Source organism: Miniopterus schreibersii, assembly GCF_964146895.1.
Source record: "Miniopterus schreibersii genome assembly, chromosome: 4".
NCBI classification, from domain to species: domain Eukaryota; kingdom Metazoa; phylum Chordata; class Mammalia; order Chiroptera; family Miniopteridae; genus Miniopterus; species Miniopterus schreibersii.
This window is the reverse complement of record NC_138105.1, coordinates 6,670,085-6,697,389: the sequence shown is the minus strand read 5'-3', so window position 1 is coordinate 6,697,389 and position 27,305 is coordinate 6,670,085. Positions and strand designations below refer to the sequence as shown.

The 27,305-nt window shown below is 50.2% G+C and overlaps 1 protein-coding gene across 1 annotated transcript in view; it reads left to right on the top strand.

Moving 5' to 3' along the window:
• Window positions 1-27,305, top strand: part of LOC308556615 (bifunctional heparan sulfate N-deacetylase/N-sulfotransferase 4) — an 85,778-nt gene that overhangs the window by 15,440 nt on the left and 43,033 nt on the right. Inside the window, exons 3-4 of the mRNA XM_081136022.1 lie at window positions 11,853-12,038; window positions 14,299-14,427. Of these exons, the coding sequence (XP_080992148.1) occupies window positions 11,853-12,038; window positions 14,299-14,427 (315 nt within the window). The remainder of the gene's footprint in view (window positions 1-11,852; window positions 12,039-14,298; window positions 14,428-27,305) is intronic.

The window sequence follows — 27,305 nt, the reverse complement described above, 5'->3', positions numbered from 1 at the left end:
TCCATCATCACCATCATCACCATCAGCACCATCATCAGTATCATCATCATCATCATCACCATCACCATCATCAATATCATCATCACCATCACCATCATCACCATCATTAATATCATCATCATCACCATCACCATCATCAATATCATCACCATCACCATCATCACCATCATTAATATCATCATTATCACCATCACCATCATCAATATCATCATCACCATCACCATCACTATCTTCACCGCCACCATCATCATCACCATCATTAATATCATCATCATCACCATCACCATCATCAATATCATCATCACCATCACCATCATCACATCATTAATATCATCATCATCACCATCACCATCAATATCATCATCACCATCACCATCATCACCATCATCAATATCATCAACACCATCACCATCATCAATATCATCATCACCATCACCATCACCACCATCATCAATATCATCATCACCATCACCATCACTATCTTCACCGCCACTATCATCATCATCACCATCATTAATATCACCATCCTCATTACCATCACCACCACCACCACCATCAACATCATCACCATCATCAATATCATCATCATCACCATCACCATCAATATCATCATCACCATCACCATCACCACCATCATCAATATCATCATCACCATCACCATCACTATCTTCACCGCCACTATCATCATCACCATCATTAATATCACCATCCTCATTACCATCACCACCACCATCACCATCAACATCATCACCATCATCATCATCATTACTACCACCGTCATCATCACCAACATCACCATCACCATCATGCCCATTGTTATCACCATTATGTCATAGCACCATCACCATCACCATGACCACCATCATGATCACCATCATTTCTCCATGTTTCAAGAAGTAGATGATAATTCCTTTTGAAATAAGAGCAGGAGGAGGGTGATAAAGCCACCAGATGACTTTTTGCACCTTTGGCACACAGGCTGGGAACAGACACAGGACATTCACATTTGCTCTACAGTCTCCCTCTATCCATAATTCTACACTAACTGTGGTCACTCATAGTAGATAAAGCGTCTGGTACTATCTGTGGTTTCAGGCATCCACTGGGGATCTTGGAACTTGCCCCCAGCGTGGATAAGGGGAGGGGCTACTGTACGCATTTTCATATTTTTCTGAACGAATCCAGAGTTTGCTTGTGGAGCCAAAGTGTCTAGCTAAAGCCCTGATTTCTCAGCTTTTATTTTAGGTAGGGTGCATTTAGCATAGTTCTAGCCAAGGTGAAAGTGAAAGTTGTGGCCTGAGACTTCCAGGAAAGAAGATTAGATGCACTGACCCCGCCCTCTGCCCTGGCCATGGTTTCTGTCCCCCAGTTTATGGCCCTATTGTCTGGAACTAAGGGATTCATCAGACAAGGAGAGGCCAAGGGGCTCGGAGACCTCACTCCTGGCCCTCGGACTTCTGAGCTAGCGGCCTAACTCTAGACTTACCATTTCTCAAGAAAAATAAGAAAATAAGGTGTGTCTTTTTGTAATCGGCTGTTTCTGTCTTCATTTTTGTTTTTCTGGCATACAGTTTAAGCCCAGTGTTTCCCCTTTTTCTTTTACCTGCATTCAAATTGCCCCCTTGTCTACAATTTGTAGACCCATAAAAGGCATATTTATATAGAGGAATCTGAATGTAATGCCCCAACACTCTTTAAGGGGTGTTGATAGTGATTTTAGGCCTATTTATAAATCAATTATTAGATAGCAGTTTTGTGAGTAGATTCTTAAAATAGTCAATAATAGCATAATGAGCTTTCACTGACAGATTTTAATTTTATTGCTTCAGTGACCAAACTTGTTTTCAGTTATTAAATGTCTGTGAAATAGTCAGGAGCCAAGAGTCCTGAGATATTTTATTCTTTAACTCCTGCTGTACTGAGCATATACTCTTCAAATTAGATAATCCATCAGACACCTTAGTTATGTGCTTTTCTGTTTCTTTTTTCTTTTCTCTCTTGCATTTTTCAATTTGAAAAATTCTTTTGTCCTGTTTGTCTTACACTCGTCCACCCTGGTGAGCACTTCCCTCACTCTACGGTTACCTCCCTGCAGCTGACACTTCCGTGCCCCTCCATCGGCCCTGCAGCACCCTGAGTATGAGGCCCTGAGAAATTGTCCGCAGGCCTATGGCTGGGGAGGGAGCAGAGCTGCTTGATGATTCGGGCAACCGGATTGTGCTTGAAGGGAAGTCGTTCAGAGATGAGACCCGCATCGATGCTTTCATTTCCAAAGATGCCACTTTAACATGACGGTGACAAAATGGAAATACAATATTTTGGTCTGATTTTTGTTTGAAACATCAACATGTCTACAGAAAACAATAGAAGTTTAATCACCTTTATAGGCAGTTACTTGAGTGAGCATAATTTATGTGAGTTTTTAAACAGAGAGGTACCATTTATTAACATAAAATTACATTTTGTTTGATAAAATTTTAGCTATTTCTCATGGTAGTAAAGCTTCCACAAAATTGAAGACAACCACAGATATGAATTATTTTAAGGCTTAGAGAAGCTTAGGTTGTCCCAGGACAAAATGTAATAACAGCCTATATTTGGCAGACAGGGAAGGACTGCCAACCGGAGGGATGGCTCATGCCCCACACCACATGGTTAAAGCACCTTTCATAAAGGCATTAAGCTGACATTCGGGGGGGAATGACTCCTAAGGGAAATCTCAGCTTGACTCAAAAATAACATTAGAAATGGATTCCATTGCTCAGAGAAAGTAATAGTTTGTGCAAATCTATGTCTGCAAAGCAATGCGTTTAAATTAGCGATTCCCAGCCATCATCTGTGTAATCCTGGGACCATCCCAGAAGTGTGGAGTGTGCTCTGAAGTTGAAAACGAAGGGCATTCTAGCCACCGGCACAAAGGACAGGTCGCCTCTTCAACCTGTTTACTTCACACACACACACGCACACAAGTGTGCGCACACACTTGCACACATGTGGACAGAGATGCACACATGCACCCTTGCACACATGCACGTGCACTCACATGCACACATGCACACACAAACACATGTACACACGCATGCACACACACGCACATTTGCGCACATGCATACACAGCCCTGACTTCTGACCTACACCAGCGCTTTATTCCATGAACATAGGCACTCAGGTTGAAGATTTTAAAAAGATAAGCTCTTCAGTGTGTGCTGTGTATAAATGTTCAAGTTCTGAGAGTGGAGGTGAGATGTGGCAAGAGAAGTTAGGGGTTGTATTTGTTTGAGACAAAACTCCAGATGACCATGTAGTGAAAATGGTGTGATGTGTACTAAGGGAAATTATTTTTAGGACCTTCTTTTTGCTTTTTTATGTGATAGCAACTGTGGAGACAATGTCACAGTGGGATGGGAATGCAATTCTTCTTTCCACCTGGCTCTTAACGCTTAAGAATCTTGACTGTTATCACCTCTCCAGGGTTAAAGACATCGTTAGAAGCTCTAAATACTTAATATCTGGGACCGTTTCTCTTGCTACTCAATTAAACCAGACCTTTCCGTGCAGTGGAGGCGACAGGGAGGTGCTGACGTGCAGTCTGGCATTTGCCTCGACCACCTGGTGCCACCTCCATGCCCCCTCCCCCCCCTCAGGCCCTTGCTGCCTCCTCCTCAGCTCTTCCATGAACCCTCGTCACAAGCATTTCCATGAACACACCTGGCCTCCTGGCATTTCTTGGTTCATCCTAGGCCCCTGCGAAGCCTCAACCCCATTTGAATCCAAATCTTTCCTAGCCTCTGTCTGCGCCCCTGACACTGAATGTGGCCAGGCCAGCCCTCAAGTGTCCTCGCTCTGAAGCCGTGACGCTGTCTTCAGTGGGCCCTCAATGCTGTGCAGAGCTCATACTGCACCCCGAGTTTGCCCCAGTCTTACTGTCCCAGTGGTTTCCCACCTGCCCTTCCTGCTGACTGGCACAGATCTCGCCCCGTCCTCACACCCCATGGAAAAATCATCCATTGATCAGGAGAACTCAAAGGCTCCCATTACAACTGCTGCTTCTTCATGACGACAAAATGGAAATAGAATCGGAGGCTTGGCCCAGCCGGCGTGGCTCAGCAGTTGAACACAGAGCAATGGTCGAGGAGATGGAGGTTCGATTCCTGGTCAGGGCACATGCCTGGGCTGTGGGCTTGTTCCCCGGGGGGGCGTGCAGGAGGCAGCGGATCAGTGACTCTCATCATTGATGTTTCTCTCTCTCTCCCTCTCCTTTCTTCCTCTGAAATCAATAAAGACATATTTTAAAAAAACAAAACAAAAAAGAATTGGAGGCTTGGTTCTAGTTTGAAACATGAGAACGTGTCTACCGAAAAGTAAAGTCATTAGAATAATCTTATAGCCAGTTACTCAAGTGGCCCCAATTATTTAGTAACATCTTTTTGAAACGTGGTTACCACCTATTAACGTGAATACGGTAAAAGTGACCTAAACACACACTGTGCTGGCAGCCTGGGCCGGACACACGATCTCCGTCTCTGCGTTAGATCAGTGAATAAAAGAACTGGACATGAAAAGGCCACATTCTCCACACTCGGTGTTGTCCCGTCATTGCAGCACTGTCCCCGCTCCCCTGAAGCACCCCGCCTCCACAGACGCTGTTCGTCCGCCTGCACGTGGTCCCCTTTGACGCCTCCCCTCCAGCCCAGCACCATCTCCAGACCCTTCAGCAGAGCTTCCTGAGATGCTGTCCCACTCACTTCTCCGTTCCAGCTCCGCCTGTCCCCTCTCAGGCCCACCCTGATGCGCTCACCCTTCACCATCCACAGAGCTTGTCCCGTCCAGCTCAGCAGTGGACACCCAGTGTCCCCGTGGGCAGTCCCTGCTTCACCAAACATCGCCTGTCAGCACCATCTGACCCGGGGAACTCAAGACTCCCCTGGAAACACTTGCCTCCACCATCTCCCATTTCCTCGTAGGCACCTGGCCCCTGCATCTCACTGGCGATTCCCTTTCTCAGGCTATTGCTGGATTGCTCTCTGCTCTCTTATTTCTTAATGACAATGTGGCCCAAGGATCTGCCCTTAAACCTCTTTTCTCTGTTTCCACACTCATTCTGTGGGTGATCATAATGAGTATTATGGCTTTAGATAAAATGTTTATGTTGACAAGTCATTGAATGTTAAACTTACCTATTTGACTTGCTACCTGACATCCTATTTGACATCAGTTGGATGTCTAATCTCCGACACGTGTCCTGTCTTTCTCCCCGAAACCTGTGTAAATTTAACCTTCCCGTCTCACTTGATGGAAACAACATCCTAGTTGCCATGTCCTGTAGTCAGCCTGTCAGCTAATCCCGAGGCTCTTCCCTCACGACATACCCAGGATAAACCGCTCCACGTTCAGCTGCTTCGTTGCCCCCGCCCGGGTCCCGGCTCCTGCTCTCTCCCCGGATAGTTTCGGTACCCTACGAACTGGCGCCTGGTTTCCTCCCCTCTCCCTTCCCATCGGCTCTCAGCAGAGCAGCCGGAAGGATTCTCTGTTTGAATGATGGGTGAGATCACATCCTCTCTGCTCAAAACTTCCCCAGAGCTCCTCTCAGGGCAAACGCCAGCATCTTTACAGCGACGCGTAAGGACCTGAAGGACCGGCACCCTTTCCCTCCCTTCAGTGACGCTCTTTGTCCGCCTCTATAAAGCACGGTGCAGGTGAACGGCGCCCCCTGGAGTTGTTCCGTGAGTAACGTGTGAGGCCTTTCACATGGCCCTGCTCTCCACCTCAACCCTGCTCCTCCCACCCTGCTGCTCTGCTCCAAAAACAGCTGAATTCTCATTCTTCCCCCAAAATGCCCGCGTCCCTTCCAGCTGAGCGCGACGCTGTACTGAGCTCGCCCCGGGATGACCTTCCCCGTCAGCTGCGCGGAGCCCGCCCCATCCAGGCTGAAATAGGGCCTTTCCATTAGACCCCCACCACACCCCTCTTTAGTGCTGCGACCCGCGTCCCTTCCCCCTCCCCCTTCCCTGCTGCACTTTTGTCTTCATGGCTCTTGGCACCCTCTATGCTATTAGGCAGTTTACCTGCTCACCTTGTATAATCTTGGTCTCGCGTCACTGAAGTACAAGTCCCCTAATGGATGGCGTTTCTGCCTGTTTTGTTTGCTGCTGTATCCTCAGCATCTGGAATGGCCCCTGGTACATTATAGAACATAAAAAATATGTGCCGGATAAAGGGAATTAATGAACTGAAATGTGTTAAACATGTATGTTGCCAATAAAGTAAGAATTCTGGCCAAGGATAAGTCAGCAACAGGAGTGCCCAATCAGCCACCTTTTAGACAGTGGGAATGAGCTTGACTCAGTTTCTCTGTTAGTTCCCTTCAAGCAGAAAGTAGACTTTCAGCTGGGTCAGGAATCTTAAAGGGATGTGTCGCCGTTGCCCAAAATAGCCCCATCAGGATCGGGAAGTTCCCACCAGAAGCCCTGGGGTTGCTGTGCTGTTTCTTTTTCAGGAGAAATCCCATCTGGGCCACACGCTCTCCAGAGACCATCGCCCCTCACTATGCTTTGGTCCACAGCGCGCCAGGACTGACCCGACCACCGGGCCGCACAGCCACCACTCATCACTTACGGAACAGACGGCAATTTCCGTTCCCAGACACAGTGGAGATCAGTGCCCCGAGGTCCTCCTCAAAGCTGATGAGACGACCCCAAGCCCTTACCAAAGGAAAAACAGATAATAAGGCCTTTTTCTTTAGCACCAGCGTCACTCCTTGAAGTTGTGTATTTAGGAGGGCAAGTCGAGTTAAGCGGGTCCTGTTTAGCGTACTTCCTACACGCGCATTCATTCACGGGTCATTATTTCGTTTCTCCTTTTATATTCATTTATTAAATATCTATGATGAATTTAGTCCATACATCTTTTGTTATTTCCTTTAACAATATTTATTAAAAACTGACAATGTCCCAGGTACACTGCTAAGGATGGGAAATATAAGACCACCCCAAATATAGGGTGGCTCATTCCACAAGCAGTAGACCCTGGAGTGTGAGCATCAGGTCACAGTACGCGGGATGGTGCACTTACCTGCCTCTCTCCTCTCTGCATCAAGACCTCTACCCATTCTTCGGATTCTATGCAGCTGCTTTAGGAGATCCAGCGGTGCCTCCTGCGTGCCCATGAGCCCAGTCCTCCCCATTCCCACCTCCTGTTTTCTCAGGGCCCCTAGGGCACCAGGTCTTCTAAAGAGTACCCATCACTGCCCGACACAGATGCAGCACCCAGGCACTGTTCATGCCACCTGTGGTTCTCCTAGCTCAGGAGGCGATGTCTGCAGGTCTCTGCCCATTTGTGGGGATGTGGTCACCCTCAGGACAGGGTGTGCAAGTGCCAGCTGTCACGGAGCCTGGCAGTCAGCACGCATCGGAGCCGTGCTCCTTCCATAGAATCCGCCCCCTTCCTCCTCTTGCCTACACTATGTGGCTCCACCACGGGGTGATCTTGCTCAAATACGTGTGGTATTTATTATTTAAAGAGACTGTCTCTCATTTATTTTCTCTGTACACTGAGCATGGGGTGATCAGTACATACGGTTTAACAGTCACGCATGGAACGCGCCAGGACCCACGAGACCAGTGGGTGTTGCCCTGTACCCGTGAGTGTTCCCGGGAAATGCTGGGCAGTGCTCAGCGGTCTCCTCAAGCCACTGGCATCTCACCCGAACCCCTCAAGCCTTTCATGCTTATTAAAAAGGGGCAAAGACCGGCTGTATCAGTCAGGTTTCTAAACTCAAGACAGAAGCCAGCGGGAGTCATTTCCCACAGGAAGAGTGTTTGGTGACCTAAGTGTGTCCATGGCCTTGGGGGGCTGGTGGAGGGATTCTCAGCTGTGCTCCTCTGGGGATGCAGAGCAGATGGAGGTGGTCCCCGGGGGTGACAGGCAGGAGCAGGAAATTTCTACCTCACCCTGCAAAAGGCACCGAGGCAGCTTCCAAAAAGCCTTTTGTTCTCCAGACTTCGTCTGCCAGCAACAGAAGGCAGGAGCTGCCCGACGTCAGCCTCTGCCCGACTCCTCCCTCTGAAATTGGTTCCACAGCCTTCTCATTGGCTGACCTGTGTTTGCACCAAAAATGAGAGCTGCAGAGCAGCCTGGGAAATGGAGAATTTTGCTTTGTAACCTCTCCAAGTAAAACAGAAAGGACAGGCGTGCCCTCTACTTTTCATCAGAATGCATATTGACGTCCACTCCCTTTGGCCATGAACTTGGTCATGAACCTGGTCACAGTAGCAGTGAGTTGTTGCAGAAGCTGAAGCTCAGTCTGTGAGCCCGCAGGAGACTTGGGTAAACACCTGTGAGCTGTCTGGCTCTGACACCTGTGGGCCACAGTTTCCACACTGACGGTGACATCTAGGCCACCCTGCAGGTGATCACAGGGACCACGCTCAACGTGAATGTGAAAACTTCCCCAGGATCGGCACTAAGCAATTATCAGAAGATATGGTCAAAGAAAAACCACATGCGATCACGCCGGTTACAATTAGAGATTGAGTGCTAATTATCTTTCATTCTAGTTTTTGAAGAATGGTGCCATTTTTATAGTCTGTAAATTACCACATTACCTCATTTCCAGTCAACTGGGAATTTAATGTGATAGGGAAAACGACATCCAGTTAAGCTCCCTATAAACATTTGTGGCACCACATCAGCTTATCTAGAATGTTCTAGGTCCTATGAGAGACATTGTTTTAACAAATACCAAAAGCCATGTCAGAATTCATTTATTCTGTCATTTACAGCTCTGTATGCATTTTCCAGACACCCCCATCTTTGCATTGGAAAGCCTTTCCCGTCTGGGGGTTGCCAGGACCCCGTGTGCGTGCGACGCTCAGTTCACGTTTCAGTTGCTGTCTGTGCGAAGGCGTCTTAAGCTCTGGACAGTAAAGAATGAAGGTCTCTGCCCAGCAGCCCCTCCCTAGCAGCAAAGGACTTACTAGGGAATTACTTTTCATTTTGTGCTATCGTTTAGATGGAGAAAGTATAAACTCATAATTACCTGGCGTGATTTACTATTTTGACTGAGCCCCAGTTGTCAGAGGGATAAGATGACCTATGAGCAGTAGAGCGTTGAGCCCCAGAAATCAATAAATATAATAAAGCCCTTTCACTGCCCCTGCCTTCCTCCCACCAAGTCAATTGCTTTTTACCTTCTGGTTTTTCATGAAAGTCCTACAATTCATTTTACTACCTGTCACGGGTGAAATGCCTTTTTTTCCCCTTAGGAGACACAGATGTTTGATATTTCAATTCTCTCCCTGATTTTCACTTTCATCTCTGTGTCTAGGATGTCACCCGCCTACCGAGTGTCTTAGGCCCAGATGTGGGCTAGATCCCCACAGTGATAGAAACAAGGTCGGGCAGGGCGATCAGTGAAGACGGTCAGGCTCACGCCTGCAGCCGCTGTTATTTTCTGTAACGGTACCCGGCTGGTCCACACCTCAGTGTGAACCGCCTGAGAGGTCCTAAGAGTGGAACACACTGCTTTTCCCTTTCCTACAAATAGAAATCTCTGAGCAGCCTACGCTCGATTTCACCCCCAGACAGCGGGCTCGGGCACCTGAGCCCCCAGGTTTCCCTCTTCAGGAAGTTCATTTGTCTGCCTCACACCCAGGGCATCCCACGTTGGCTGCCGATGGCACACATCCCCTGTGACAGTTACCTGGGCACCAGGCCTCAGGGACATGTCAGGGATGGGAGTGGCCGCCCCTGCTCGCTCCCAGTGGCTTTGTTGCTGGACTTCTCCACCTGGTCCTAAAAACGGCTCCCAAGGAAATGTGATTCTTTGGCTCATGCCAGGAACGGAATTTTCCACGGTGCCTGGAGAGGCTCAGCTCATTTCGTAGCATTGATTTCATAACCCAGTCTTTCTCCAGAGTCCTTGTAACAGATGTTAGAAAATGCAGAGTCCTGGCAAGGGGAGGCAGGTTGAGCTGTGCAGTGAGGGCCCTTTCGTGGATGGAAAGGTGGGGATGCGGCAGGGGCTCCAGGCACATCCCCGGAGCTGCATGTGGGTGAGACTCGGGCACTATGGCTGTGGGACCCGTTCACCGCCTGCTCATCAGGCCAGACTCCGCCTCGTACTAGACAATGTGAATGCAATTGTCAAGTCTATGCTGGGCTATTTATCGATTCCTTCAGCTCATATATTACTGTGTGTTGTTATTTATAGCCTCAGTGGGTGAGATTCAATCCTACAAGATGTCTTTATAAAGCAGAGAAGCACTTAAAGGAGAAATATAAAGACACAAAATTAGAAAACTGCAGATCTAATGCATGAACCTCACAATATAATACCATTCTTTGACAATTTTTTTCATATTCTTGTTTTCAACTTACACCTGTTACCTTCAGAGTGTACTGTTTACCTAAAGCAAGCATCTCATGTAAAGTGTGTGCTTCCTAAAAGCGGAGTGAGCTGTGAGCATCCAAACCAAGGGGGGAGAGCCTGCCTTCCCTTTTCCCTTGTTCGGTGTGTCTAAACATCACTGCATCATGCGCGGCCTGGCCCTGGGTGTGAGTCCAGCGTGGGAGCCATTGCAGGTGCCCAGGCCTCCCACCTGCCCCCTGCAGCGGCTTCCAGACGCACCGCCTCCCGCTTCCGCTGCGTCCCAACACCTGGCACTAGGTGCCCCCCCGAAGCGTGCGGCAGATACGGCCTGCGGCTCACGGAGCACCCTGTCTACTCCACTCAGACAGGGTCAGCCTGGGCCACCCAGGCAAACAGCGAAGGCTTGTCTCTGCGTGGGTTATAGTCACCTTTCTGCTTGTCGGCATCACAGGCACTCACCTCACACACACGCTCTCATAGACCCTGCACACACCACACATGCACACACACACTCACACTCTCATAGACCTTGCACATACCACACACGTACACACACACACTCACACTCTCATAGACCCTGCACATACCACACATGTACACACACACACTCACACTCTCATAGACCTTGCACATACCACACACGTACACACACACACTCATACTCTCATAGACACTGCACACACCACACACATACACACACACACACACGCTCTCATAGACACTGCACACACCACACATGCACACACACACACACGCTCTCATAGACACTGCACACACCACACATGTACACACACACACTCACACTCTCATAGACCCTGCACACACCACACATGTACACACACACACTCACACTCTCATAGACCCTGCACACACCACACATGTACACACACACACTCACACTCTCATAGACCCTGCACACACCACACATGTACACACACACACTCACACTCTCATAGACCCTGCACACACCACACATGTACACACACACACTCACACTCTCATAGACCTTGCACATACCACACACGTACACACACACACTCACACTCTCATAGAAACTGCACACACCACACATATACACACACGCACACTCACCACACATATTCACACCCACTCACACATACAGCCACATACACCATCACGCTCACGCGCACACCGTGTTCTTGCATCTCTCATAGTTGGGCACTCCTCACACTTCTTTCCTATGTCTGCATGAGGAAGGGTCATGTTTTATTCCTGTCTTCCCCTAAACTTTCTGCGTTCAACATTCAGAATTGCTCTCACCCACACACCGTATGGCCAAAGTACTTGCTGCGTCTGCCACACCATCAGAGCTTTATAAGATTACAAGCTGCTGAAAGATAAAACTCTTTGTTTTCCTATTTCTCACGTGGCAAAGGGTTCCCTGGGTCCTAAGCAGAGGCTGTGGCCACATTGTAACCGAGTTCCATCGACCAAACTGGGGTGACATCTGACTTTCTTTCAGGAGCACGGGATACCCATCGACATGGGCTACGCGGTGGCCCCGCACCACTCGGGCGTCTACCCGGTGCACATGCAGCTTTACACAGCCTGGAAGAAGGTCTGGGGCATCCAGGTGACCAGCACCGAGGAGTACCCGCACCTGAAGCCCGCCCGGCACCGCAAGGGCTTCATCCACGACGGCATCATGGTGAGTGTGCCGCGTGGCGGGTGGGGACGCGTGTGCCACTGCGCACCTCCTTCAAACAAGCGTCCCAAACCCCTGCCATGGGCAGTGGTGACGGCCCCCGTGACTGCACGGTCTGCACGCTTGCTCCCTCAGCTGGGAGGTGGTCCTGGCAACGTCAGACAAGCTCAAAATACTGGAAATGGCTTTCACATGGACGATTCCCCGTAGTTTCAGGATTGGTTTTGCCCGAGGCCCTTACACTTCAGGGACTGTCTTGCTGTCTGTTTGGTGGGTGGTTGTATTGAGTTTCCCAGGCAAAGTGTGAGTTCATAAGTCAGGAAACACCCACACGTCACCGCAGGATCAGCAGACAGCACCTCCCACACAGCACCCGAGGGCTGCGTCTCTCCACCCCGCTCGCGTGGCTCCGGACACTGAGGACCACCTCAGGGCATCTCGTTTTCGTCTTTCTTTCCCTCACACACACAAAAGCAAAGGCATATGTGTACTTTCTTTCCAGATGTTATAATTGAAAAAATAATAATCTCATGCAAGAATGACGTATTAGTCCTTTATATGGGAATAAAACCACATGAATTTTAGATGGAAATTTATAACTATTCATTAGAACGAAAAAAAATAGTCTTCTTTCCTTTGAGATAAAATAGCCATCTTAAAGTGTCCATCGCTCTGGGAGCACCTGAGCCACGTCCTCAGGATCAGTCATCTAGATCAGAGCAAGGCTAACAAACGATTCTCCCCCTATAGAGAGTGACATGGTCCCAATCCATTATTCAGGTTCTTGTTAGAATTAGCTGCCTGTCCTGTCCTTCTGTACATCTCATCAACCATCTAAAACCAAAGGAAGCCCGGCCAGCGTGGCGCAGCAGCTGAGCATTGACCTAGGATCCAGGAGATCCCAGTTCGATTCCCGGTCGGGGCACAGGCCCGGGCTGTGGGCTCGATCCCCAGTTGGAGGCGTGCAGGAGGCAGCCGATCAATGACTCTCTCATCATTGATGTTTCTCTCTCCCTTCTTCTCTCTGAAATCAATAAAGAGATATTTAAAAAGAAAAACAAAGGAAAAGCAAACCTGCTCAATATTTGTTCATCATAAAACGTGAATGTTGTGCTCTAAGTTGGTGCTGGAAGACTCAGATTTAATGGAATCAGCGATCACGCAGAGGGTGGGGTTGGTGTTCACTGAACTCCAGGAGGTATAAAGGGTGTCACTCCTATAATTTCAAATCAGAGGAAAGGACCATGGGTGGCATGACCCTGTGACATATTATGAAATGAAAACATTCCTTTTAACCAATATTACATGCATTTATTTACTTTGAATTTAATACAAACTATTATGAAAATTAAGCAGAGAATAAATAAAATTATAGCTACTCGGTACAATTGGATGCATTTTTCCATTAGATTATGAGTAATTTATTGTTCAAAATAAATTCTCAGAATAAAATTACTTATTTGCTTTCTCTGTTGAACATTCAGATTTACAACAGCATTAACCACAGAACATGCCAGGAGCAATCATTAGATCATGTGACCACTTCTGTGATTAAATCTCAGTTCAGAGTGCGGTACAAACACAACTAGGCAGAGGGGGTGCCGTGCTGGAAGCTGATTGTCCGACCGTCACCCAGAGGCCAGGAGAGGACACCTAATGTCACAATGTAACCTTGGAGAATCTCCACATTTGAATTAAATTAACCCTAAGAAGGCCTGTATTTTTGCCAATCCTTAAACAAAGCTCAGCTGGTGGGTGAGCTTTATAGAACCAAGTGAAAATGCTTTAGCACATCTAGGCCAGAAAGACGGACACGCGGGTCTCAGAGCAAATGCAGTCTGAAACTTCCTGGGCAGAATGACAGACTGAAGCTGTCAGACACGTAAGGAGGCAGGTTCGTTGGGAAAGACAATAATGCCGGGAACATAGAGGCAGCGGGCAAAGAGGAGACCAGACGTGAGCCGGATGGACTCCATGGAAGACGCCACAGGCTGAGCCTCCAGGGCTGAGCAGGGCTGTGAGGACAGGACACTGTGGGCGTCATTCACTCGGGTCCCCAGGAGTCGGCGCCGACTCAGGGGCACGTAACACACACCCACAGCTTGGAGGTAACAACTTCCTTAATATGTACATAATCACACCGTCGTCAGCTCGGCGTCGCGGTGAGACCCGAGCCTCCGCAACCAAGGCAGCGCGCTGACAGGCAGGGCCCTGGGTGCTGGCGGTGGTTGGAGAAGTCACGTCACCTGTTTGCCGCCCTCAGGTCCTCCCTCGGCAGACCTGCGGGCTCTTCACCCACACTATTTTCTACAAAGAGTACCCCGGAGGACCCCAAGAGCTGGATAAGAGCATCTGCGGAGGCGAGCTATTCCTCACCGTCCTCCTGAACCCAGTATGTATTGTTTATGCTTTTTACGGTAGCACCAGCATTTTCCAGTGCGTTTCCTCTTGTCTCTATTCTCAACCCTTTCACAACAGTCGTTGGTAAATACTAGCCCTACGAGAGAAATTAGACTACATGTCCAAAGTATTCAACTCCTTGATGATTTTAAATCAAAGGAAAACAGCGATTTTTTTAAAAGACAGTGTTGAATATAGCGATTAAACTTCCCGTATCCCTCATGGTTGGCTTCTGTCCTTCAGGTGCAGTAAAGACATGTGTACACTCATTCACAGTACCGTGAGGGACGCACATTTTGTTCATAAGTTGAGTTTGCTTCTGGCTCAGGACCTTGGTGGACACACTTCGTTCCTCCCCTAGAAATGCTCACAGGGCAGGAGGGCGTTGAACACAGGTGGCCCCGAACCGTCTTCTGAATGAGGGACATCTGAGGCCTGTTTTAAAAACCTCCACTGATTTTATTTGGAACCAAAGAGAGAATTTGCCCTTTTTTTCTTTACTTGTGTCCTTTCAGCTTTCAATGTGTAGCAGTTTCATTTCCTGCTACATATGGGAAGGCACAGCAGTTGGGGATTTGTTGCCACAGGGTAATGTTGGGATTATTTCAGATCTCTGACTTCCCTCCCATGAAAACCCCGTTTCTGAGACCTCAAGCAAGTGTGTCCCCTTTTACACCCAGCGCCCACCGTGTTTAACGTAAGGACGCTCACTCTCAGAGAGACTCATTCACACTTCAAACAAAACTGTAGCTCAGCATCTGCAGTGACGCTCCAGGTATGTTTAAAAGAAATTGTTTAGTTATAATTGGTATTTTCAATTCCTGAAGGAATTAAATAAATACCTGCATTGCGTAAAGATGAAACTTGTAAATTGGATTGCAGGGGAGGGAAGTGGGGTGAAGATGCTTTGTCTGAGCCAGTAATAGAACACCTCCCCTCACAATACCCCGTCATTAGCAACCACACAAAGTACTAACTGCTACGAACCTCACGTAAAACCTTTATCGTGGCCGCACAGATTTATCTAAGCTGCAGGTGGAGCAGAACAGCGGCAGAGGGTCGTTTGCAGGAGGCTCCTTTTGTCCGTCTGCAAACTATACTTGCTTATCCTTGTGAACTGACAGTGGACTCAAAATAAGGCACCTGAGTGAGGGACAAAGGCCCAGGTAGACCCAGCATGGGTAGCAACGCTACGCATGGCCAGGAGTGTGGCTAACACAGGACATCCTAAGCATGGCAGATAGTGGTCCACAAAGATACGGGACCAAGAAGGGATGTGGCTCAACCCACGAGCAGTGTGCAGCCGTAGCAGTTAGTGATGTGCCACTCGGGCCTCCCGGAGACAGGCGCAGATGCACCTGATGAGTGACGTCAGCATGGGCTCCATCCAGAGCTGCTTTGGCAGAAGTTAGCACATGTACAGGTCAGTGCTCTGCAGAGAAACAAACCAACAGGATGGGCAGAGGGGGATTTATCATAAGGAGCATGCTCATGCGCTGATGGAAGTGGACAAGTCCCATGATTTGCAGGCAGCAAGTTGGTGACTAAAGAGGGTCAATGGGTCAGGTCCAGTCCAAAGGCCGGCAGGCTGGAGACCCAGGAGGAGCCCATGTTTTGGTTCAAGTTCCAAGGCAGAAAACCCAATGTCCCAGCTCAAAGGCAGCGAGGCAGGATGAGATCCCTTTTACTCACAGGGGAGTGAGCCCTTTTGTTCTATTTGGTCCCTCAACTGATTGGATGAGGCCCACCCACACTAGTGAGCAATCTGCTCTACTCAGTTGACCAATTCAATTGTTATTATCATGTAACAACAGCTTCACAGACACACCCAGTGTAATGTCTGAGCACCCTGAGAACCTGTCACGTTGACTCATACAAGTAACCACCCACCAGGTGAGGAACCTCATGTGAGGGAAATAAAAGATGGCAGTGAGTGAAGAATGCAGAAAAGATCGTGTAACCTTAGGGCTTTTGTCCGTGGGCCCTATGATGAATAGAGGCCCACAGGTGATGGGCTGTGAACAGAACCCCCCCACTGACGTGGGAGGGGCGTTGAGGCTGTTGGATTAACTACTGTTTCACATGGGATGGTCCAGCAAGTCTGGCAGGGAATGAGCTGCAGGAATGGAGCAAGGAGAGGGGAAAAGAGGCAGAGACAAAATGACAGGACGCCAGCCATCACCTCCCTCCTTTCCCTGTTATCCAGCCATCGCGCTCCTCTTTGTCAGAGTAAGGCATCCCCTGGGCGTCGCTCCACAGCCAAGCCAGGACGAACACCTGCCGTCCATGGGTGTGAAGGCGCGCCGGCACCCTGAGTTCATTGATATGCAACCCTAAAGAGCAGTCACGTGCTAAAAGAGCCAGTTCCCAGAGGAGAGGCCTGTGCTGACACTGTGTTAGGCGTCAGCCGGCGTATCGGGGAAATGTGTTTGTCCATGAAATTACCAGAGAGGCGACCGCTTTTCTGCCAGCTCTCTCACCGGCGAGGAGCGTGGGGGTCTGCCAGGTCTTGAGCGTGGTGATATGTGACACTGCTGGTGCGTGAGCTGTGAGGGTAAAGACCATTCCAACTTCCTTTTCTCGTTAGCGATCAGCATTTTCATATCCTAAAAGTACTACAGACACCCTCTGATGACCCCTCCCTGTGTGGTGATTGTCTCTGGATTTCCGGCGACCCACAGCTTTCTGTCTTAGGATGGGGTTCACGGTGTCGGTGGACGGGCGAAGCGGGGAGCGGAGACAGCGCACACAGCCGGCGGTGATGCTAACACCCCGTTCCCTGCGCACACTGGAATGACAGACCAAGTCTAGGAAGATAAAACCTCACAGGGGAAACGGGAAGCCCTCAAATTGCTTTCAGAGAAAATAGTGGTAAAACTTCATTATTAAGTGGGGAGGAGCATCACATAAGGATGGATTAAACCTGCCGGGAAATCGTAGGGGCTGCCGCAGGAAGCGTGTGCCTTGTCACTGAAGTTGCCCAAGCAGAAATTTTGTAGGAATATGGCATCTTCTGCTTTTAGTGTCTGATCTGATGCTAAGAATCTGATTCTGTTCTGATCCGCTTAGACCTAGGGTAGATCCTTTCATTGTGAAACATAGAAAATGCGAAGTAGGTTTAATTTTAAATACTGCAAACCAACATTATAGATTTGGGTTTACTCTGTGATTGTCAGGTCAGAGGGAAGGGTGAACTTGCCTGTAGAAAAATGAAAGGGTGAGATGAGCCGGAAGAGATGCAGGGGCAGGGCACCCGGGGAAGACACCCGGTCACCCATGTGCTGGCAGAAACACGGCGGACGGACTGCACACACCAGTTTGAGCTGGGGGAACTTTCTGGAGTCATTTGTATGGACACATCCTCTGAGGCCAGTAAAAGCTCAGAAAGTATATGGGTGGTGTCCTGGCGTGTCCCTCTGCAGAGCTAAAATAGAGTTAAAATAGAATCAACACTGCGTAGTTTTTTCTTAGCACCTGGGGAGTTCCTCTGCCCACAGGACAGAACTGGATTCAACATCCTTGAAAAGTTCCAGGGGCGCTTCTCTGGTTTATTACGTCCACCAGCTTCCCTGCAGTCAGAGGGGCGCGCCACGCAGTCACTCAAGACCAGCGCGTTTCTCCCTGCGCGCAGCTTCCGAAGTCAAGTTCACATTCATGCGTGTGGCCCCCTAAGACAGACCTGCACCCTTTCTGTGTCCAAAAGTCTACAATACTTTTTCCTTGTGCATTTTCAGTGTTTTTAATGTTGCCTCTTGCTGACATCCTATTTTCTTACACATCCTGAGATGTCATTAATTTCTAATAGTTGACGAGACAGAAAATGCCAGTCGGAGCACGTGTCACTTTTCCGCTCAGGTATGAATGGCTATCGTTGCACATGAGATCTTTGATTCAGCAGCCTGCCAGGAATGTGATTTCTTGATTTCCTCGGATGCCAGCTTGTTTTGCCCAAACGAATCCCGCAATTGAAAACTAAATGCTAGGAGGGCCATTTGAATGGGGTTTCTAAAGACTAGCTAGGCATGTGTCGCTTAACATTCATATAACTCCCTCCTCCTAGTCCTAGGTCTGCCACGACCTCATCGCGTATTGATATTTCCCTGCTCCGCTCCACACTGTCAAACACTAACGTGTATTTCCCTGGTGCCGAATCCTTCCTGGATTTTCAATATAATCTTTGTTCAGACAGGAAGAAATATAATTTAATCATGTGTGAGGTGAAACAGCTTATACCAGGTAAGCCACCATCACTCAAGTCCAGACACCACCCTATAAAATATGCAGCGACTGACAACAGGAAGGAAGCCGGGAGTCTTGTCAGATGGTGCCGGCGGTGGCTACAGAAGCTGGAAATGAATGTGCCCTCCCGGGTGCAATTTTCCTCCCAACTCATTTTCTTTTTCTGTTACAAGAACAATATGAAAATAGAATTCGCTAAGTTTTCTTAATGAATATGTTTAAAGATGCTCAGACTCTAGAATGCTCTCAAATGGCAGTGCTGGAGCAGAAAACCTACTACGTGTTCCCAAGCCCAAAGCGGGGCCTAGACTCCCCAGTGCTTGCCTGTCTGTGGGCCAACTGCAGATTCTGGGGACCTGAAGCTGACCCTGGAGCACAGCGGGGCGGCCGTGACATACTTCTCAACACGCTGCGGGCCGGGCTGTGCACATCAGGGCTGCAGGGCGAGTTTCCCGATCCCTGCCCTTCCACACCCGCGCTGCGGCGTCTAAGGGCGGGCTCAGGGCGAGGATCAGCCGGGGCTCTGCAGGCAGATTAGAGAGAAGGCGGCCGTGGGAAGAACATCGGACTGAAATAACCTGGACTGAGCTCTAAGTTGCCTTCATGGTGAAATAATGCAGGACCAGCTGTGGGAGCTCATTCTCAGAGCATATCTTATGTGCAGCACAGCCAAACAAATCCCAGGAAAGCTCCCGAGTCTGTTTGGAACAGATTAAAAGGGATGATTGATGACTAATATGGAGGCATTCAGGTGTTCTTTTACAATTTTGATTTTCTATAAATGCTGTGCTTATTGAAAATTGTAACAATTGGATAATATGCATGCAGAACAAAGCAGTTATATATTTCACCAAACTATACTTCTTTATATGATAATACAGGGTTGGCAAAAGGAGGTTTACAGTTGTGAGAACAGGAAACAGTTTATTTTTCTATTTTTGTTTATTAATTATTGCATTATTTTCCATAGGAACAACTGTAAACCTTCTCTTGCCCCACCCTGTATATTAATATTCCTAACTCAGTCACAGGAGAATTGTACGTGCGTCTCAGCAGTGTTTATTCTTAAAAGTCAATTCAGTTCTCACTGCTCTGCCGTGTGATCTCTGCCCTGCCTGGCCAGGGGCCTGGAGGCAGATAGTGTATGGGAGCTGGGTCTCGGCCAGGAGACCAGCCTCCCTCGGGGACGAGTGGACCCCTTCGCAGGGTATGGATCATGGAAAGTTCTATTTCTTAAAGACTTGCAGGCTTAGCCTTCACAAAAGGACCGAGTCACCAGCCTCAGTGACTCACCATCCCAGCAGGCTCTGGACACTCTGGTCCCAGGATCCTGGCCTCTGCTCTTGGGAGAGCATCGTGCTGTTCACTCTGAGAGGTGGACCCGTCAGCACAGGGCCGGGAGAAGGCATTGAAATTGTGCTCCCGCCGAGCCTGAGTCTGGGGCATGCGGGTTCTGTCTAATTTCCCACAGTGGAACTCCTTGGAAATGAGTAGCTCCGAGTGCGAAGTGTGCCCGGCCCGCAGAGCGGAACGCCCCCTCTGTGAGCGGAGCTCTGTCAGGCGCGCTCCCCCGGCGCAGGCTGGGCCCAGGGCTGATGGAAGGCAGTCTGCGTCCCTGTATTTCCAGACCGTGAGCAAGTCGTAAAATTGCATTGTTTTTTTTCAATTTCGTTTCCCTAGGAAAGTAAATGAAAACAGCAATACTTTATTGGGGAAGTCTATTTCGTTGAGAGTTACTGGATAATTTAGTTTTCCTGCAGCATGTATGGGAGGTGGTGGAGCGGCTCGTCAGCACGAGTACATTTTCAACAGCGGAAAATACAACCCCATATTTGGATATTCGTCGGTAGATAAGCCTTTTTCTCTATCTCTGTCTTGAGGAATGTAATGTATATAAATGTTAGGGCCACAGTGCTCTTGACACTTAGGGGTAGGGTAGTGTGGAAGCAAAATCAGTGAATTCATGGTAATAAGAAAAAGACTCCGTTTCACTGTTGACATGAGGTGGAGGGCTGGTGGGGGAGCCCCAAAGCAGGGGTTGTGGGAGTTCACAAGCCTGAAGTCGAAAGCGTGTGCCCTTTTGGTCTGTGAGTTTTCATCCTACGGAGGAGTTCAGGACTCTCCTGCCACTTAGACGGCATCTAAATATCTCCACGCTCCGCAGCTCCCTTCCTCGGCGCTCGTGCCCCGTTCTCATTTTAGGTGCTGTGCGGCGCAAAGACCATTTTGGGTCATTTTACTTTGTTTCACTTTGTTTTTTACTGCTTCACTCTCCCTGGCCATTCCTCTGAGTCAGATATTGTGAAAATAAAAATATAAACTCTTTTCTAAACCATGTTGATACGCTCGTATTTCAGGAGATCAAATTCCTCGTCTCAGTGTTTCCGTTGGTGGCTGATGTGCCAACCTGACGAGGATTCTCATAAGGACTTAAACCGCCGGCATCCGCTGCGGAGTTTTTTAATCCTAACCCAAGGATGCGTTTTTACTGATCTGAGGGAGAGGGAGAAACATCGATCAGGCGCCTCCCGTTCCTGCCGCGACCGGGGGTCAGGCTGTAGCCCGACGGCTGCCCGACCCGGAGCCGAGCCCACAGCCTGGTGGTGCAAGGGCGACGCCCGCTGAGGAATTCTTTTAAGTCTTATAATTTCTATCTGCAGTCTGATCAGGAGATGCCCAAGGGGTCCTGTCACTGAAGTTATCTTGCCCTGATATTTATTTATTACATTTTTCTTTGAGATTTATCTAATCTGAAGTGTAAAAATAACAGATAAAGATCATTGGAAACCTGGTGCTTCATTCGTAATGAACTGTTACGTGCCATCTACCTGCCGCTTAGCGGGCAGCCCCCTCCTCTCTGTATCTCAGTCATTTCGTTTCCTCACGTGTTTTGTTTTTCTCGGGGCGCTTTTCTCCGTGAGTGTGTGCCGGTCGGGACTCACGGGGTGCTGTCCAGGGAGCTGCTCCTCGGACTGAGCCGCGGCGGGGATCGCAGACAAACGGGGCGGCAGGCGGGCTTGGGGGGGCTGGCCGCAGGAAGGAGGTCTCCCGGCAGAGGAGAGGGGCCCGGGTGCCGGGGCACATAAGCCTGGCAGGCTCTGGAACTGTGAGTGCTTGGGTTTTACAGAAGTACCAGGCGCAGGTGAAGCCGTAAGAGCGGGCGAGGCGCAGGTGAGAGTAAGAGCCCGAGGGTCGCCCGAGGGCAAGTCGACAGTTGGAAACCGTTTATTCTGCTGTGGGAGGGAGGAAGGTCAGCAAGGCAGGGAGCAAAGCAAATAACTGTCACTCGTTGTCCAGCTGACATTCTGTATCAGAGGGGCTCAGTATGGCCCCCCCGTGCCCCCTGTGCTGCCTGCCTCTGCCACTCCCTCCTCCCCACTGCGGGCCCCTCAGCGTCGCCTCCACCTTCCCTCCGGCACCTGGGCCCCACAGGTGCGCTCAGCTCCCCGCCCAGCGCTGTTCCCCGGGCACCTTTGTGTCCAGGGAGCGGGTCTTCCTCGCCCAGCCACCTGTAGACCGCAGTCCTGGTGGCTCAATGGGTCACCCCCGAAGAAGGGAAAATTCTGGCTCAGCACGGCCTGTGCCCCCCACATGCTGAGCCGCATGAGTCTCCAAACTGTCAGGAAGAACCAAAGGCAAAGGGTAGGGGAGTGAAGGAAAGGGGTCAGTGAGGAGAGAGAAAGAAAACAGGGGAGCTCCCCCACTTTCACAGCCGAGTGGGCTGCAGGTGGAACTACACTGTCTGGCACCCAAATCGGGGAATCGAATTATCTTGTTTCCTGGCGACTAAATACTGAAGGAAAGTCCTACTGTTTCCCTGCGCCAGAACCTGGGGAAAGAGCAGGAGATGAGACTAAAGGGAAGTGTGTCGGTTTTTCAGAGAAAATGTGAAGAACTTGGACATAATTCTTATTTGGAAAGAGTAGAATTATACGCTGTTTTTGTTTGTAAACTCCGGGTTTACTTTTGGATTTGCCTGACTGTCCCCCCTTCCTGGACACGACTAGAAGTTTCAGTCCATCGCGTGCTTTACTCTGAAAATGCTCTCGGTCGCACCACCTTTTTGTGCTTCCTGAGCTATTTTTAGATGATAAAATCTCTATCATTATTGTTTATTCCAGAAAACAAACTGAGTCATCAAATGCAAGACTGCGTTTTCATCTGCCTGTGTTGTCAGGCCAGGTGCCCCGGAATCCGTCAGAGGGCCGTCAGCTGCGGGTGCTGCCGACCTTAGAGTTTTCCTTGTTGTTTTTCCTTCATAGTGAGGTTTGCTGGGCACGGGAGAGCGGTGCGTCATTAGTGCCTTAGACTCAACACTGACTGTTGTGTGCATTTTGCTCAAAACATGAATGAATAGAATTAGACGATCTCTGTGTTTAGTGCCTACACATTGATGGTCTGACCTGGAAGATCTCCCAACTGTCACATAAATAGATAATTTAGACCAATAAGTTGAACTTAATAGAAAATTTAAAAACCCAACTGCACAAATGAAATAGAAAAGTCTGGGCCGGGCCTCAGGACGCAGCACAGGGGACAGGGTGCTCGTCCTGGCTGTAGACCTGCCCGCACCTGAGTTCACACCTACCAGAAAGTCAGCACACAGGTGCCGTCCCCGAGAACATCCGCTAAACCAGAGCGAGCCAACTTCGACCTGAAGCACAGGTGTGTCCTTGTGACGCAAGGTTAGCAGTGACACAGCCGCCCCGAGCTCCACAGGACAGTCACTGGCTTAGACGACGCGAAGGGGAGATTCCGAGCACGAGGTGTTTCCCGACTCGCAGTCGTCACTTTCCGCAGGGTTTCAGGCGGCCCTTGTGCCATTCAAAGCACACAGAATAGCGGGGTTTCGCTCCTTGACAGGCCTGTTACCCCACAGAAGGTCTCCACGCGTGGCCCACGCAAAGCCAGCGTGAGCGAGGGCTGGGCCTGCAGAGCGGCCCTCCTCCCGCCCGTCCCTTCGGGTGCCCGCTCTGGTCCTCACGCACCCGCGGCGCCATCACGCCCCATCTCGTGCAGAGCTCGGTGCCAGCCCGGGGCTCTGCTCACGCACAGAGCTGAGGGCTCTGCGCTGCTCAGAGACAAGGAAGTTCCGCCCTCACAGGGCCCGTGGGAAGCAGCAGTGATCCATCTGCCGAGCGCATCTTCAGGGCGCAGGCCGTAGGACTGCAGTGGCGCATCTGTGAAGGCGCCACCTGTGAGCCGCAGAGTGAGGGGCTCGAGTCGGGGTCACTGTCCCCGATTGTGGTTTGAAGGGACTCTAGAGCTCAGCAAACCCCCGGTCACGTCGGAGACCTTCCTTCACTGGTGTGGGACAAATAAATTCACTAGGAAGTATTGTCACCTCACCTCCAAAATATTCCCCTCTTCGAGCTTGTTCCCCTCCATTTCCGCAGCGCGTTATGAGATGCTGCTCCGTGACCTCCCGGGGGCTGCCCCGGTTCCTCCTGGGGAACCCCGGGTCCCCAGAGCAGCCAGAGTGGCAGCTAAAAGCCAGCATCACGCCCGCCTTCCCACAGCCCTTCAAGGCTCTCACTGCCCTGGGCATCCGGCTCCAGCTCTGGGCCTGCCCGCAGTCTGCTGCGTCCTCCCCCTGCCCAGGCCCCTCCGCCTTCACCCACACCCTCCATCCCACCCCCGCATTCCTGCCCCAGCCCCGGAACACACAGGGCGCTCGGCCCTCGGGCTGCCCACTCACCTCACTGGGCTCCGGGGGCCGATTCCTCCTGCCTCTCAGGTCTCGGGTCAGAACCGGCCTCCTCGGGCGCGATGCCTGACCTCCCCGGTCCCCCGGTCGCCCCCTGCCTCCTGAGTCTTACTCTGTCACACTTTCCTCTGTCCGACACCGTCCTGCTGACTCACGTGCTCGCCACCCTTCTCCCTTCCGCAGGGCCCAGTCCCGCACCCAGCAGTAGTCACGGGAGCCCCACCGTTGAAGCTGGGGTGCGGGGGGTGAGAGGACCCGAGAGGCAGAGCCGCTGCTCAGCCATCAGTCTCGAAGCCCCTTGCGCCCCGGGTACTCGCCGGCGTGAGCTTTAAACGTCATCTTGGGCCAATGGTGTAAGATGTTCATGTGCAAACGGGAGCAGCTCCGGGTGGGTGTTTGGTCATTGTTTGCTCGTTTGGCACACAGATAACTTTATAATTTTTACGGAAAGCAATCTATACCTGAAGTATTTGATAAAGTTTATGCGAATTTGACTTGAAGTAATATTTCACTTTACTTTACCAGTCTGGTTCGTTAATACCTGCCTAAAATTGGAGAAAGACCCCTAGTGACCATTTCCTAGAAACACACCTGGACGGGGAGGTGCCGGTGACGGCCGTGCCACGCCACCACTCGGGCACCGCCCCCACGTTGTGACAGAGCTCTGCTTTTCATAATAACCAGTCCTCGCTCACTGGCCACTGCATCCAGTGTCCTGGAGGGTTTCTGTGTCCTAACCCAGCCCTCCCGACGACCGCCTGACCTGCACACCGTCACTGTCCTCATTCCCTGAGGAGGCTGCCCTGGGCTGACTGACCCAGGACCGCGCAGCTCCGGAGTCTGCCGCTCAGGCCCCTCCCTGTGCGCACAGCCCCTGCCCGGGCACTGTGCCCAGGTCCTCCTGGGACTGGGAACCGTCGTTCTCTCGGAGGGAGCGAGTCTGTCAGCTTCCGGGCCAAGTGCGGTGGACGCGTGTTCCTGACGCCGTGCCCACCGCAGAGCTGCGGGCACCCTGGTCATTCCCTAAACACCCAGTAGATGCTGTCATGAGACAGAAAAATCAGACAGCACGGTGCCGTCCCCCAGCCTCGGCGGGGAAGCTGCTGTGGAAGGCGGGGGGCGCCGACGGGGCACCCCCACGCCAGAGGGGCCAGACGGGCCGGGGCTCGCCACCTTCAGGCTGGACAGCGCACAGGTTTTTGACTGTTTCCTGCTGCCAGGGAGCTGGGGGGCTGTCGGCCTGCGGGGGCGCGAAGGGGGCAGCGAAGGGGAGGGGACGCACGAGAGGGCCGCAGGCCGGCTGGGAGAGGCCGCGGTGCTGGCGGCTGCCGCGGGCCCTGCCGGAAAGAGAGTGAATACTCTCATCTCTATGCTCCAGCCATTCCCTCAACGGGGAGATCGTCCTGGAGGAGGGACAGTGTCCCTTCCTCAGACCAGCAGTGGTTTGGGCCGGTTGCTAGGACCTTCAGACACCTGCCCTCCGAGCCGTCTGTGCAGAATGGACATCTCGGGCTTGTACAGCTGACTTCAAAAATGTGTAACCATGGAAACAGTGCAATTCTGAATCCGTGGTCACTGTGTTTTCCCACGTTTTCCTCTTTCTCTCTTTCTTCCCTGCCCTCCCTCCCCTCCCCTCCCTTCTCCCCTCCCTCCCATGTCCTCTTTAATGAGCAACTTCAGCTCATTACTTCTAGGATCATTATATTATTAGACCACAAAAAACATGTAGCGATATTACACTGTCCACTGACTTTTAAAGTCGTCATACTGATAAAAATAATAGTGTTAGATTAACAACTAGCAAAGGAGATTTTAAATGAACTTATTTCAGAAAAACACACCGACTCCATTTAGTGTCTTTAATAAAGTGTTTTCTGTGTCAAAGAAAAACTGAAAGAAGTCTGTCCTGAAGACATTATCCCACCTAAGAAAAGCAACTTTTTAGCCTGTTATCCAGGTCATGACAAGGAAGCTGTGATTCTTTGCACATTTTGACTGTTAACAAATAAATGCTTATGGAGAAGGAACGAGTTTACTATGGAGTATACTTACCTTCACTCCTAATTAGAGTTTTCAACCTCATTGTATCTACGGGGTGTCAGTGGGGAGAAAACAGAGCTGTGAGGAAACAAAACCAAGTTTGTGCCCACGCAGTTCACTGGCCCTGTGGCATCCACGGGGGTCTGAGGCTGCGTCCTGGGAAGTCTGCGTGTTTCTCCAGACTCGCCACCAGCCTCGAGGGTCAGGGCAGATGAGATGAGAGCTGCGTCCCGGCCTCTCCTCTCGAGCCCTCCCACTGCCATCACCCCGTCACGGCTGTTTCGAACCCGCCGTGGGCACGTTGCCCTGGACTTTCTCCGAAGCCATGCATTGGTCTCACCACTTGGCATATCGGTGCAGCCATCTCTCTGAAGATCTTGGAAGAGATTCCTGAAAAAAGCTAGTATCAGAAATAGTTCTGCTCCTCTCGAGCAGAGGTCGCCGATTCCCATGCAATGGTAACCTGCTCAGCTGACGTGTCTCCCCGTTGCGTTTGGCTGTTGGAGAGCCAAAACCCAAGTTCGTGTTCCACCAGTAGCAGGTTATGTTTATAAACGTATTTTATTAGAATGTCCCGGCTACAGCAAAGGCCCAGGAACTATTTCCTCTGCTCACCCACCTTTAGTTTATGTTGTCCATTCTTCCAAGCTCCCTTTATTCCCTTTCTTGAGCTGGGTAAATAATAGTACTAGAAAGTTAAAATTAAGAGAGGGAACTGGGGATATAACAATAACTTTAATATAACTTTTAAAGTACTATACTAATTCTGTATGAGTTGTGATGGATTTGATGATAAAACTATGTCAGGAGATCATGGGAAAGTGGTTTAAAATCTTCATTAACTAGCATTTTAGGAAAAGCAATTTTGAGGTTGCAAAGGGAAA